This window comes from Thamnophis elegans, chromosome 9, assembly GCF_009769535.1.
Source record: "Thamnophis elegans isolate rThaEle1 chromosome 9, rThaEle1.pri, whole genome shotgun sequence".
NCBI lineage: Eukaryota > Metazoa > Chordata > Lepidosauria > Squamata > Colubridae > Thamnophis > Thamnophis elegans.
Window position 1 is genome coordinate 14,195,118 of NC_045549.1, and position 15,801 is coordinate 14,210,918.

General features: G+C 42.2%; 1 protein-coding gene across 1 annotated transcript in view; it reads left to right on the forward strand.

The window, feature by feature from the left end:
- Window positions 1-15,801, forward strand: part of LOC116513311 (probable E3 ubiquitin-protein ligase HERC6) — a 36,258-nt gene that overhangs the window by 19,220 nt on the left and 1,237 nt on the right. The window contains exons 13-23 of the mRNA XM_032224329.1: window positions 1,154-1,246; window positions 1,856-2,007; window positions 2,101-2,208; window positions 2,818-2,922; window positions 6,884-7,021; window positions 8,861-9,007; window positions 10,330-10,496; window positions 11,402-11,468; window positions 12,425-12,495; window positions 13,732-13,915; window positions 14,436-14,538. Coding sequence (XP_032080220.1) covers window positions 1,154-1,246; window positions 1,856-2,007; window positions 2,101-2,208; window positions 2,818-2,922; window positions 6,884-7,021; window positions 8,861-9,007; window positions 10,330-10,496; window positions 11,402-11,468; window positions 12,425-12,495; window positions 13,732-13,915; window positions 14,436-14,538 — 1,335 coding nt within the window. The remainder of the gene's footprint in view (window positions 1-1,153; window positions 1,247-1,855; window positions 2,008-2,100; window positions 2,209-2,817; window positions 2,923-6,883; window positions 7,022-8,860; window positions 9,008-10,329; window positions 10,497-11,401; window positions 11,469-12,424; window positions 12,496-13,731; window positions 13,916-14,435; window positions 14,539-15,801) is intronic.

Below are 15,801 nucleotides of genomic sequence, written 5' to 3' on the forward strand. Positions count from 1 at the left end.
TTTCAGTGGTTTTCAGAAACATGTTTTATGGGACCGCCCTTGAGGACATCAAAAAAAGATTCTGAAGTCCTAAAATGTGACCTACAATGCGCTCACAATGGTGTTTAAAGCCTTAAATGGCTTAGGTGCAAGTTACTGACAGGGAATTCAGTGGTGGAATTTAGTCCAGAGTCACCGGAGCAGTGGTGGGTTGCAGGTGGTGCGCTCCGATATTGGCGTACCGGAGCCTGCCCGGAGCACCATGTACCGTTCCGGTACAGTGCTCCGGAGGGCCCACCCTCCCGCTCGAGCTCCTTACCTGTCCTTTAAAGCCTTCGGCGCTTTTGCGCACGTGCATGGCGCGTACAGCATCTGTGTGACACTCCAATGAGCAACTGGAGCGTTGCGGAAGCATGGCTGGCAGCTACAACGCAAACGCACACTGAGTGTGTGTGTACGCACGCTGCACGCATCCATGTGGACGCTGCACGCATCCATGTGGTACTGGTTGGAACGGGATCTGGAACCCACCACTGCACAGGAGGGAGGTGCTCTTCCAGCATAGCTTGGAGTCTTTGGTAGGCAGGGTGAAGATGAATCCCTCCTGGCAGTTCACCAGGTATATCTAATAGTTATGTAGATAAGTCCCTTAGTCTGGCTAGATTAATGTTAGATTGAATAAACCAAGTACTACACAAGGGATTACTTCGGAGATAGGTTGCTACCAGTTCACCCCGTTTCGGCCGAACCGGTAGTAGAATGTTGGCTTGGGTTGCAGAAGCGGCAGCGACCCAGGCTGGCCACGCCTCCAAACTGGTTCCCTGGTCACCACTGCCGTTGCTGTTGGTTTTTTTGTCCTTTTATAATCTTCACATGCGCAGAACTAATTACAGGCAACTGTGCATTTACACGCAGCGAACAAACCGGCAGTAACACACCCACCCTGGGTTACTTCGGTGTACAGTGTTACTTTGGTACACATCGTTAATTGGTTCCAGAAGGTGTGATGAGTACTAAAAAGTATGAGTCCCAAACAAATCATGTTACTTACAAGTTACCTTTGTTTCAGATAGGAATAACTTTCTTGTCTGTCCCTTTTCCTATGTCAGCCACCTTCCCAGCATAGTCAACTTCTTGTCCGTTCTCCATAGCCCTCCCCCTTTTCCTATCACAGTGTGTCAAGTAGTAAATGAACACCGAGTACCGGACAACATTTTCGCATCAAAATATGTCGAGTACCAAATTCGACAAGTTTTGAAGCTGTCGGGTACCGAGGTAACACTGTAGTTGCTTGATTGTTGTTCACTTATAGACATTAATCTTGGAATCTAGACTACAATTAAGATTGACTTTCTACTCCTCAAAACATTGCTTATTTCTTCTGCAGCCTCATCAAGGATTTTCCTCAGTTTGGCTTACTATGAGTTATGAGTTATGAAAGTTTATTTATATGCCGCCCTTTTCCCTGGGGGGACTCAGGGCGGCTTACAACTCAAGGGGGGGGGGGAAACAGACATTTAACACGTGAGAACAATACATAATTAAAAAACACAACATTCATACCATTCGGGTGGGTTACAGTCTTTAGCCCCAGGCCTGACGGGATAGCCAGATTTTAAGGGCTGTGCAGAAGGTCTGGAGGGTGGTGAGGGTACGAATCTCCACGGGGAGATCGTTCCAAAGGGTCGGAGCTACTACCAAGAAGGCTCTCCTCCGCGTGGTTGCCAGTCGACACTGACCGGCAGATGGAACTCGGAGGAGGCCTAATCTATGTGATCTAATTGGTCGCGTGGAGGTGATTGGCAGTAGGCGGTCTCTCAAGTATACGATTGATTCTGTCTATTTTTTTAATGACTTGAAACTATCTTTCTTTCAGAAAATTATTGGTCCTTGTTGCCCGGTCCGTTTTTAGAGCAAATCGTTCAAATGTTGAAGACATTTGTGTCAGGCATGTTGTCTTGTTTTAAACATTTCCCCAGAGACAAGTCATTGCGTGATACCCTCGAAGTGCTTAAAAAGCTGTATAAGGTATGTCTGGTGACTTGGAAGTGATTGTGGAGAATTCATACTGCCTCTTGATACAAAACCCATGGCTTTGACCTATAAATATTTTCCTTCAAGGTCAACATGAAGGCTGAATGCCAACTGCAAACAAGTACTTTCTGCATAGACGAAATTGCTCAAAAAATTGACCTAAGAGAAGATTATTGGAATTTACAGGGAGACATTGTAAGTATAATTTTGCATGGTCTCTTGGCCTTGTGTAGAAGGAAAGTATTAAGAGCTCGTAAAGCTTAGACAGAGATGAAATGTCCTTGGATTGGAATATATTCTTGCTTTATTCTCCTCAGTTGAAAGTATTTTGATCAAGAAACCTGGGTTAAAACATCAGGCGAATCCATAATGTGGTTTGGTTTTTGCTTAGCCTTTTAGAACAGAGTAATACAACTGATTGCTGGTGAAAACTCTGACCAGCCAGGTCAGCTTCAGAACTTATTGCAGTCTGATTCAGCACAGCTAATTGGCGGGTAGATGGGACTGCCAGAATACCCCCAATCAGCTCTTCCAGGCTGCAGGGATTGCCACAGACCATAATTGCCTCCATGCCTCGCGTTTTTGGCCTCTGGTGGGGGTGGGTGGGGCTAAATTCTCTGCATAAGACACACCCACATTTTCACTCTCTTTTTTGAGGGGCGGGGGAAAGGTTTGTCTTATACTCCGAAATATTGATGCAGGGTGGAAGACAAAGGGACAAAGGCAATTGGGAAGCAAAGAAGGTTTTATGAGATATTCTTTTGTTTCAAAAGATTTCCATTTCTTCCCCTTTGCAACATGCAGACTGTCCCAGAAGCGAAGTTAATCTCTTTCTGCCGTTTTCCTTTCGTCTACAACGTAGCAACCAAGAGGGAAATACTTTATTATGGGTCCTCTGAAGAACAAAGGGTAAAGAATATTTTTGTAATGCTTATTGGAGGGTTGGTGGGGTTTCTCTTATTTGCAAAAAAAGGTGTAATTTTTTTTCCAGTGCAAAAAAAAATGGGCTTCAGATAGAGGAGTGGAAATGTGCCAGCCTGGGAAAAGATTGATCAAGAATTTGCGACTTCCGGGGGAGGAGTCTGCCGTTCCGGTGGCTCAAAGGAGCTGCCCTCAGAGTTCTGGTCTGTATATCTAAAAAATCTATAGATATCTCTCCTTTCAGGCAAGAAAGGGGCAGGGAGGAACTCAGTCGTTAGAATCTCTTTGTAGTTCACAGCCTTTTGTTTTTCGCTGTGAACGGAGAAGAGGTTCAACAAAAGCTGAGTTTTTTTTTTTTTTTTTACTCCAGCCAGATCTTCTCAGCTGTTTTTTTTCAGCTCAAGGCAGGTTGTCCCCCCCCCCCCTCAGGACAAATCTAAGCTATTTAAAATCGATCCGAGCAGCGACCATTCCTGAGAACCTTTTTGTTTATTATTATTCAAAATACCAGCTTCAATTTTACAAAAGACTCCTTTGTTTAACTGCTTTTCAAAATGGCGATTTTATAGCTTTCGCAGTTGATATATGATATATTTAATCAGCCCTGTTTTCCTGAAGACCTCTCTTTATTAATTGCCAAAGTTTATTGAAAGAATTTTATTTTAAATCAAGGTGCGCAGAGACTTTGTTTGTTCTCTTTTTTTCTTTTATAATGGCTCCCAAGTCAAAGCAATCTAAACGTTTTTTTAACAATACATCCCAAGTAATTGCTACAAAGCCACAGTCTTTGCCTTCTACGCCCCCTACTGGAGATTTGTTAACGAAAGAATTTCTTTTTGAAACCCTTAGAGAATTTAGAGAGGAAATGAAGCAGCTTATTTCGGAATTATGTGATAAACTTGATGCCAAGATTGCTCAAACAAAGGAGGATACCATTAGGGTTATAACTGTGATGACAGATTATATTGCAGGAATGGAGGATAAACTGGAACTTTTGGAAGAAGCCAATTCTAATCTGACATCTAAAATTGAAATGTTGCAACAGGAAGTTGAAAAGGCAGAGAGACAACTTGTTATGACAAACTATAAAAAGACTGCATTTGCAATAAGAGTTAGGGGATTGCGTGAAAACGAACAGGAGAATTTGAAGCAGACCTTTTTTGAGGCTTTCAGTCATTTGGTGGGAAGTCCGGGACTCAACTTTGATTGGCAGATCCAAAAAATTTACCGCCATAATTCGTGGACAGCAAAACAGAGACAGCTTCCGAGAGATATAATTATATATTTTGCCACAAAAGAATCCAGAAACGCGATACTACAAGAGTTTTACAATAACAGGCTGCGAATTGATGGACAGGATTTGATCGTTTTTAAAGAAATACCACCACAAATGTTAAGAGCCAGGAGAGACTATGTTTTCCTAACTAAAGAACTTAGAAATAATCAGATACAGTATCGATGGGAGGTGCCATTTGGTATTACAGTTACACTTGATGATCAAAAACATCGCCTCAATTCAGTTTGTGAAGCTCGAGACTTTTACTACAAGATCCTAAAGGCGGGACTTCCTGAATTACCCGGACTTGGAGAAAGACAAGGAGAAGTAGAAGAGAAACAACCAAACACACAACTACAAGGCGGGAGGTATCGTTTTTCCCCTCCGGAAGGGCAGAAGAGCAGAGAACAAGGATTTAGTTATGCTTCTAAAACATTTGCTTAATTTTAACCTGAATAATACTTTGTGACTCTGTCTTGTATAAAATGGTATAGTGGTATACCGATGAAGAGGCATTAAGGCTGAAAGAAGTATATATACTGTATATATACTGTAAAATATACTGTATGGGACTTAAAAAAGACTTGATGGATAATTTTGAATTTTTATATAAATTGTTTATGTTTTATTCTCTAGGTTGAGGAGGGCGGAGATTGTGATGCTTTTGGATTGTGGTTTATGTTGAATGGAGTTGGGAAGGGTGGCGCAGACGGGAGGGTAGTGAAGGTTTAATTAGAGCTTATTTTGAGCCAGAAAGTATGTTGATTTTTATAGAAATTCTTATTTGAATATAATGTTTGGAAGGAGATACTCAGGGAGTTCGAAGGAAGGCGGAGCAAATTTGAGAGGAGTACGGTTGATAATAAAATATATATATGGACACGGGTAGAGGCAGGATGAGAGGAGTTGGAATGGAAACCGAGAGAAATATTTGAGGTGTTTAAATTGCTCTATAGAGAAGAAGGTAAAAGGGACAAATTAAAGGTTTGGAAATGGACACATATTTAGATAAAGAGATAAGGCCCCTAGCTAGAGTAGAATCTTATTTGATTAACTCACTTGGTTTCAACATAGTTTGAAATCCTGCAAGTAATAAATTAATTGAGATTAGGAATGATGCACACTGCTTAAGTTTTAATAATGATGGGAAGCTGAGCTTAAGGTAGAGAGTTTATTGATTTTTCTCTTTTCTTTCTTTTTTTGGGTTTTTTTTTAAATTATTCCTTTCTTTTTTCCTTTATTTTTTATCTTTTAATTTCTAATCTATTTGGTTTTAATATACTCCAGACTGTGCTTGATAAAGAGTTATGTCGGGAATGGGACCTGGGAAGTCGGATGGGGGCTAGGGAGGGGGGTTCACGGGGGGGGGGGGAGGGTGGGAGGGTGGAAATATAGAATCAATTTCCAAAACAATGAATGCATTTGTATACTGTTGCTCTTTTTTCTTTTTTTTCCTCTTTTCCTTTTATTTTCCTTTTTTATTTTATTTTCTTATAATTTTAGTGTAAATTACAAAATGAATAGATTAATGAATAGTAGAAATACACCGAAGTGAGGAGTAGAGGGAAAGAAGAGGGAGGAGTCAAGAGGGAGTGAGAGGGGAATGTAAGGAGGGTGAGATGGAGGGAAGGGGAGAAAGGAATGTCTGAGGGGGAGGGGAAGTAGAAGAGGGGAATGCTGGAGGGGAGAAATGAAAGTTGGAGGGGGAGAAGAAAGGGTGTATGGAGGATAGAAGTGTTATGAGTTGTGTTTATTGCTTTCTTAATTGCACAGTATTTAAGTGATTGTATAAAAAGGAAAAGGAAAAATGAAGAATTTGTTTTGGGGAGGGTGGCATACCATTTGTGTAGAGCAGTCTTTTTCAATTTTGACAAGTTTAAGAGGTATGGACTTCAGTTCCCAGAATTCCCCAGCCATCCATGCTGGATAGGAAATCCTGGGAATTGAGGTCAACACCTCTTAAAGTTGCCATGGGTTGAGTTAGAGCCTTGGTTATTGAACCCCTTTGTATCTTATGGATGAGACCACAAAATTATTTTATATTTGCAGCATTGAAAATGTGATATGGAGCAAACTCCCCTCCCCCCGTAATTGGCAGTAATACGACCACCATTGAGCTCAAAATCTCTGTTGCTAAATCAGACCTTTGTTTAAGGACGTTTTGCCCCCCATTCTAACTTTTCTTGCCACATTTGTTAAGTGAATCACTACAATTTTTAAGGGAATCACTACAGTTGTTAAGTAACATGTTTGTTAAGTGAATCCAATAATCTTCTTCAGCTCTGACTGGGTAGTGGGTAATGGAAGGATTTAAATGACCAGCTGTCTGCAAGAAATATAAATCCTTCCATTCCCTACTACCCAGTCAGAGCTGAAGAAGCTTCTGGGATGAGAAGCGAAATATCTTCAAAGAAAACACAAGAAAGTCCAGTGGCCTCTTGAAAAAAGCACCTTTGGGAAAGCCATGAGCTGGATGACTGAGGATTTCTATAGACATTTAAGGAAATGGTTGAATGCTGTTAAGTTATTTGGGGAGAAAATGCTTAAATATAAACACCATCATCCAAATCACCTTAAAAGCAGGTTTCCTTTGATTTGCTTACATTTCTTCTATGATAAAGTGTGAAAAATTTTCATTGGTTTTTTATCTCTTTTTCCCCTGGACTTCTCCAGATATTAAAAATAACACGTCGTTATGACCCTCCAGAATCCCCTTTCTTGACTCTGGACGTGCGACGCCCCTTTCTCGTTGAAGACACCTGGCACAAGCTTAGTATAACGAAGGATACCAACCTGAAAAAGCAACTGCTGGTGAGTTACCAGTGGTCTTCTGATGGAATTACCTGAGCTTTGAACCTGAGAATTCACTGGCATAGCCTTCAAAATTAGAACTGCATTTTTAAAAATCTATTCATAAGGTTGTTTGTTTACTCGCTATTTATTTCTATCAGTTATACAGATAGTCCCCGACTTACAACACCAACTGAGCCCACAATTTCGGTTGCCAAGTTGTTAAGTAACTTTTGCCCCATTTTATGCCTTTTTTTGCCACAGTTGTAATTGTTAAGTTAGTAACAGTTGTTAAGGGAATCTTATCTTCTCCACTGACTTGTCAGAAGATTGCAAAAGATGATCACATGACCCCAGGATACTGCAGCCTTCATAAATGAAGGCCGTTTGTCAAGCAACTGAATTTCAATCATGAGGATGCTGCAATGTTCATAAATGTGGAAAATTGTCATTTCAAAAGATCATTAAATGAATGGTTGTAAGTCAAGGATTAGCTGTATTTTGCCTTAATTCTAAGAAACTAGAAACAATGTACAGGTTGAAGGTTACCTATAATGTTTCTGTACCTAACAGCGGTGGAATAGCTTGGCTATTCCAGCCAATGAGTTCAAAAAACATGAAACCCTTTTGACCTTCAGCAAATGTAGAGCTATTCTGCTCTGAAGAATACAACGTTTTTCAGCTTTCTTCGTTCATCTGAAGAAAGATGTTTGTGTTTCAATTCTTTCATGCCATTCTTAAAACTACAACTTCTCAAATTTTGCAGAATCCTGAGTTGCCTGGGCATTCAGAAACCTTGGGGACCCTAGCAAAGAAGATTTTGAAGCAGGTGGGAGGGGGATTATGGTAGGGAACCATTCAGAGGCAGCTTCCTGTAACTATCTGAGATCTGCTTCCAGCCATTGCTCTAATGGGGCACAAATGAGATTACTGGATGAAGGCGAAATGCAATCGTTAACCTCTGCTTGAGAGCTTTTATGGACACTGATTCCTCAATTGTCTTTTCTCAGTGAAGTCAACAGATGCCTTGAACTATCCCAAAGGGGCTTTTGCAAAAGTATTTAGTATTTAGTATTTAGTATTTTATTAATATTTATAGGCCGCCCTTTTCCCCGCGGGGACTCAGGGCGGCTTACATAAAATAGGGAGGGGGGTATAAACAATAAACATAAAACAATACATAAAAGTTAAAATAGTACTCAACATTCATTCTTCATTCGGGTGGGGACAGATTATGATCTTATCCCCAGGCCTGACGGGATAGCCAGGTCTTGAGGGCTGTGCGGAAGGTCTGGACGGTGGTGAGGGTACGAATCTCCACGGGGAGATCGTTCCAGAGGGTCGGAGCTACTACTGAAAAGGCCCTCCTCCGTGTAGTTGCCAGTCGGCACTGACTGGCGGATGGTATTCGGAGGAGGCCCAATCTATGTGATCTTATAGGTCGCAGGGAGGTAATTGGCAGGAGGCGGTCTCTCAAGTACGCAGATCCACTACCATGGAGGGCTTTAAAGGTGGTGAGTAGCACCTTGAAGCGCACCCGGAGATCAACAGGTAGCCAGCGCAGCTCGCGGAGGATAGGTGTTATGTGGGCGAACCGAGGTGCGCCCACAATCACTCGCGCGGCCGCGTTCTGGACTAGCTGAAGTCGCCGGATGCTCTTCAAGGGCAGCCCCATGTAGAGCACATAGTCAACTAGACTTCCTTGTTGTTGTTGTTTTTTCATTTTTCAAAAGAAAAAACAAGAAAGTCCAGTTGCCTTCTGGAAAAGCACCTTTGGGACAACCATGACCCGGATGATTGAGAATCTCCATAGCCATTCTTTGGATTACTTTTCCTTTCTTCTTTACTTTTTTTTGGCAGGTTCAATTTGAAAATGAAATGCCTTATTTTGGAGATAAAGGTTTCGTGGTGGAATTCTTTTCAGAGATGTTTGAGAAGGTGGTACAGCCAGAATATGGGATGTTTATGTATTGTGAACCCTCTTCCCCAATGTGGTTTCCTCCCAAGGTAAGTTTATCAGACTCCAGTCCAAATGAACTCCATTCATCAAGATGATATCTACCAACCCCACCCCCATTAAGCCAAGGTGGGACATTGGATCTTAATATGGAAAATATGTGCAAGTTGGATTTGTGAAGTTGTATGCCCGATCTTTTGTTCATTGGGAAACAAATGTCTGGGAAACACCTAACTGAGGGGTTATGGGGATTTTTAATCCCAACACCTCCCCCCCCCAAAAAAAAAAAGTGTGGGAAAGATGCCTTCAGGGACTATAAAACTTGAGCTGAATGAAAGGAAGTATTTAGCCACTCCACAATTTGCACATTGATAAAGAGCACTAATTTGAAAGTAAGTTTGATGTCTTACAGGGTAATATCAGAAATCTGGCAGGAAGAGATAAGACTTTTCATAAGGTCACACTATTTCGCTATTAGCTACAGGAAAATACAGATTGCTATGTGCAGAGAGAAACAAGCGATCCAGTTTGGTCTAATAGTTAAGGTTGCAAGCTAGAAATCTGGAGCCTGTGAGTTCTAGCCCTACCTTAGGCCTGAAAGCCAGCTGGATGATCTTGGGCCAGTCACTCACTCTGAGTCCAATCATTCTGATAGGGTTGTTCTTGTGTGGAAAAGAGGAGGAAAATCTTGATTTAGTTATAAAAATAAGGAAGGCAGGATAAAAATAAATAAAATAGGCTCTAGTAGAGTATCAAAGTGCAACTAAAGGTGGTGATTTATATCCTAGGTCAGGGGAGTCAGATTCTATTTCACGCATCGTTGTGTTTGATCTGGGTGGCATGGCTGGAGGAGTGGCCAGCTTGACATCACTCATGTCGCGGGTGTCTGTGGAGGCCCAAGTGCTCTGCCAGCGAAAATGGGCTCCTGAGCTCCGTTTTCTGCTTCGACAGCATCCTGCAACCCTCTGCTAGCATAAACAGAGGTTGGGAAGGCTGCCTGCAGCCCTCGCAAGCTCCATTTTCTGATGTGATGGGACTCTGCAACCCTCTACCTGGGAAAACAGAGCTCGGGAGGACTGCATGTGACCCTCACGAGCTCCGTGTTTGCTGGTAGAAACCAATCCATCACTGTTTCCGGGGGGAGGGCCTCAGGCCAGATCTAAGCACCGCACGGGCCAGATCCGGCCCCTGGACCTTTAATTTGACACCCTGTTCTAGGTGGTCTAATACTGCTCTTCATCTTGCTAGGCTATTTATCCCATTGTAGAAATATGTGTCTCTTTAAATATTGCAAAAGTAATCTGTATTCCTTCTCATTGACTCTGCTTGTTGGGAGTTAGGGTGATGTTCTCTTGCTGTTTTGTTTTTGCAGCCTTCTGTGGAGAAGAATAAATATCACCTTTTTGGTATTCTCTGGGGACTCTCAATAGCCAACCAAGTCACTGCCTACCTACCTTTCCCACTTGCTCTCTTTAAAAAGCTGCTTAACAAGAAGCCAACTCTCAGTGATATGAAAGAGCTAAGCCCTGTCCTAGGAAGGTAAATGAATTCAGTCCTATCAACTCACTAGGGATATTGAGTCTTAACTGATTTTATCTAGTTGTTGCACTCACCCTACAACTGACAGAACCATGTTTCTGTGTCAAAGAATGGGCCAAAAGGAATGCGGTTTAAGATGATTTGGCCAAGGTGTAGAGATCAGAAAATCGTTTGTCATTTCTCCCCTCACCCCTTCTGCAGTAGGAGGCTTCTCTTGATTTGAGTTGTCATAACGGAATTGTCAAACTTCCAGTGTCACGTTGCCATCGTGATGTTTTGCGATGTTTTTTTCCCTTCATAGAGCTGGGGTGGGCATGGCCTGCCCGTAATGCATCCGGCCCACAGGCTGCCAGTTTGACACCTCTGAAGTAGAAGATCCCCAGTTACATAGCTGTAATGGCTGACAGAGATAGTGCTCTCTATGCATAACCAAAGGCAAGAAGTCTTGAGTTGGACACCTCTGATCTAGGAGAAGGAATGTTCTTTTTTGCCCATTGTAACTGCTCAGCCTATTTTAGTAAATCCCAGTATGACCCAAATCCCAATAGAAACATGTCCCCTTTAAAATTGGAGCCACTATCTGGCCTGGGAAGAGGGTATTCCCCACTAGCTTAGTTTTTAAAATTATCTGGACCCAAAGGGTTTTCTGGAGCAGTCATACAAATATCTTCTTGACTATCTGGCTCTAGCTAACTTTCAGCTCAAACAACTAGATATGATGGCTCAAAAGGGGGAAGCTTGAGTCTATTCATGGTTGCATGGACCGGTCTGGAGATCTTGTTCATCTTCTCGGGCTTATAAAAATGTGAAACCATTCCAGTATGTATTTTTGATTGGCAATGTTTTAATATCTGCTGAAAGAACTTCACATAATATTTTATTTTCTATTTCCTTTTGTTATCAAGGAGTTTGCAGAGAGTTCTCGAGTATGAACATGATGATATGGAAGATGCGTTTGATCTATCTTATTGTGTGAGTACCTGCCAAGTCTCTGCATCCTTTCATGATGCCTCCCCAAATGCTTAATAACTCGGAATAGATATTAAAAGATGGAAGAAAACCTGGGCTGGTAAAATCAGTTAAAAGGTGGAAAAGTTTACCTTGCTGCAAGTGAACAAATTAAGCTGGAATACATAGGTGAATGATGCTAGAGACATCATTCTGAGTCTTGTCTTTAGAAGAGAGTCTTCAGAGGTGTGGTCAGAAATTTCAAGATGGCATCAATGATAGTTTAATGGTGCGGTGGCCTAGAGATAGTTTAATGGTGGTGGCCTAGAGGTGGAGCTCTCATCTCACAATCAGAAGGCTGTGAGTTCGATCCTAGGTAGAGGCAGATATTTCTCTCTCTGGGCACACTGAGAATATATCCGCTGAATAAAACTCCACATTGGCAACAGGAAAGGCATCCGGCCAGTAAACACTCAGCTCCATTCAGTTGTCCAGACTCCACCCCGCAAGGAATTATGGGGTCAATAAAAGATGATGATGAAGGTATCAAATTTGTGCAGCATTTGGATCAATGATAGTTTAGTCCAAGCTCAGCTTGGTTTTTTTATGTCACTTTTTTTTACCACAACCTGCAATCACACTTGGGCCCTCCAGAGAAGAGCCACTAAAGGCTGAAATCTCATTCACACAACACATTAAGTCATAAGCTGATTTGTTTAGGGTTGGTATGCTATGTGAATCCAGACATTATGGTTCATGACCTTGTTATAAAGTTTGATTGTTGTCTGAGTCTTCTTGGTTATTCAGTAAAATGCAGTTATGGGAAACCATGGCTTGAGAATATGTGTGAAATGGTCAAAGCATTTATTCACACTGCGTCTTTGGCTGAAACTACTGATGCCAACTATCCAGAGACTATACTAACACATTAATTTTAGCTTTAACAGATTTGCCTAACCTGCAACAATTTCATTTTTCAGATTTCCTGGGACAGCATGGATGTAGACTTGATTGAAAATGGCATTTTGACAGCTGTAAACCAGGCCAATAAGTATGTAATAATGACTCTTAAAATGAGCTCTCCAAAGGTGCTTTGTTACAGCTCAGATGATCCCCACCCACAATGACCAGTGATGTTAGAAGTAATGGGGGATCATAGTTCAAGACATTACTAAAGCACCATATAGTTACTGGTATCCACAAAACTTTTGAATTTCTATGGGACTTTTAAAAATTTCTTCAGATCTAAACTACAGATAGTCTTTGAGTTATGATCACTCACAGCAGTTCAAAATTTCCAATTGCACTGAACAACAGGAACTTCTGACGCAAAGTTATGGCTGTTGCAGTATCCTTGTGGTCATGTGACCATGATCATTGTGCAGGGGTGGGTTTCTCGCCCCGTTCCAACCGGTTCGGTTGGAACGGGGCCGGTGGCATCCTCGTGCACGCGCACAGTGCGCGCATGCGTACTAGCGCCTGTAAGATGCTCCAGCTGCTCCTGGAGGATCGCGCAGGCGCTGTATGCGTTCTGCGCATGTGTGGAAGCGCAGAACTCGTCAAAACCAGGTAAGAAACGCGGGCGGGCGGGTGGATCCTTCGGCGTTCCCGGAAGTTACTTACTTCCGGGTTCGCCGACCAACCGGTTCGCGGGGACCGCCGCGAACCGCCTGAAACCCACCCCTGTCATTGTGGTACAAAAACGTATCTCCAGTCTAACTATCTCTTGCAAATATCTAATTAAAGAGAACATTAATTAGGATGGACTGGGTAAGTTTAATAAAAAGAAGGACTAGGGGAGACATGATAGCAGTGTTCCAATATCTCAGGGTTGCCACAAAGAAGAAGGAGTCAAACTATTCTCCAAGGCACCTGAGGGTAGAACAAGAAGCAATGGGTGGAAACTAATCAAGGAGAGAGGCAACTTAGAACTGAGGAGAAATTTCCTGCCAGAACAATCAATCAGTGGAACAACTTGCCTCCAGAAGTTGGGAATGCTCCAACACTGGAAGTTTTCAAGAAGATGTTGGATAACCATTTGTCTGAAATGGGATAGAGTTTCATATCTAGGCAGGGGGCTGGACTACAAGACCTCCAAGGTCCCTTCCAACTCTGCTATTCTATTCTATTAACAAATAAATGTAAACCGATACCATAGTTTTAGATTTATGAGCAGCGTTAACCAAATTTCCCCAAAAGAGATCTGATTCTGAACCCTGATAAATTTATTTAAAGGCCAAGAATTTGACCTTGAAAAAAAAAGAGTCCTATTTTCTACTTTTTAAAGGAAAGACTATGTTGACAAATACGTGGATTATATATTCAACAAATCAGTGGATGATGTTTTTAGTGAGTTCAGGAGAGGATTTTACAAAGTCCTGTGTGAAGAGCTAGTTGGCATCTTTGAGCCTGAACAACTAATGGAAGTGACAATTGGAAATGCCAATTATGACTGGGATTTGTACGAAAAGGTAAGTGGATGGAGAGATGTTATTTTATGACAAGGACCTTTAGGAGGAGATCATGATTGGAGGGATGGAACTATGCCTTTAGCTAGAGCATTATTTTCAATTGGCATGGATAGGGTTTGGTAAATGGAATTAATTGTACTCCATCACAACTCCTAGCTTATCAAATAAGTGAATGATAGAATTGCCTGGATGGCATTTAGGAGTTTGAGCATGGCTGCAGATAAAGTTGCTAAAGCCAATTCTTCCTTCCTTCCTTCTTTTTTTCTTTTCTTTTTTTCTCCCTCCCTCTCTCCTTTTGTTTTTCCTTTTTTTCTTTTTCATTTCTTTTTCTTTCTTTCCTTCTCTCTTTTCTTTTCTTTTCTTTTCTTTTCTTTTGCTGCCCGTCTCACTGTTCTAGTGACTCTGAGTGACTTATAGAATGATAGCTACTGTATATATGCTTTTTAACTAGTCCAGTTTTTTATTCTTATTGGTTCTTGATTTTTTCCCCACTGTCTGATTGATAATTTTTGCACTGAAGAATGCTCAGTATTTGGGCATATACAGCTCAACGCACCCAACCATAAAGATGTTCTGGGAAGTTTTTCATAAGCTGAGTTTGGAGGATAAAAAAAATTTTCTGGGTAAGTATCTATATGCGAGTACTTCTAAAGATCTTGAAGGTGAATTTCCTTCTGTGTTATGAGCTGTTATGAATGTTAGCAGAAGGCATTCATCTCTCTCCAAAAGCTTCTTTTAAAATAAATAGTCAAGGAATTGAAATGATAATTGAGAAGCAACTCTATACAGGTAGTCCTCGACTTACAGTAGTTTGTTTAGTCATCGTTCAAAGTTACAACAAAAATGAACAAAGTGACGTATGACCATTTTTCACACTTATGACCATTGCAGCATCCCCATGGTCACAGGATTTACATCTGCATGCTTGACAACTGCTTCATATTTATGACGGTTGCAGTTTCCCACGGTCATGTGATCCCCTTTTGCGAACTTCTGACAAGCAAAGTCAAGGGGGAGGCCAAATTCACTTAACAACCATGTTACTAATTTAACAACCGCAGAGATTCCTTTAACAAATGTGGCAAGGAAAGACATTAAACGGGGCAGAACTCACTTAACAAAGGTCTCGATTAACAACAGAATTTTGGGGTTCAATTGTGATCCTAAGTTGGGGACTACCTGCCCATTCCATTCATAACCCGAGGATTTGGGGAGTGAATCTCATACCTTGAACCCATGTCCTTCTTTTGCCCACACGTTGAATGTGAGGCACGTTAAATGCACATGAGGTATTTCAGGGTGGGGAAGGCCATTTGGGGGGGGTAATGATGGAACAGGCCATCTGCCTAAGACCACCCAAGGCCTCCCCGGCCCACTGAAGTACCTCATGATTCCCACAATTGCTTTCCTCCCCACACCGAGTCACTTACCTTGTGTAGATCCAGCAAGCAGTCGCCTCTCCAGCCTCTCAGTCATGTTCCCTTCGGGCCTCCGCAGGCCTCGCCTGGCACGTTGCTGGCCAAAATGCAGCTTCTGAGGGGCACTGTGCTCCATTTCAACCGGCAACGTGCCGGGTGAGGCCTCTGGAGGTCTGAATGGAGCTTCTGACTGGCATATCCGCCCCCTCAGAAGCTGCATTTCGGCCAACATGCTGGCTCTGTATGCCAGAACGGAGCTTCTGAGGTGTGGATCTGCCCCTCAGAAGCTCCATTTCAACCAGCAACATGCTGATTGATGCCTCTGGAGGCCTGAATGGAGCTTCCCATGGGCATATCCGCCCCTCAGAAGCTGCATTTTGGCCAACGTGCCAAATGCAGCTTCTGAGGGAAGTTGCCAGAACGGAGCATCTGGGGGCAAACCTGCTCCTCAGAAGCTGCATTTCAACT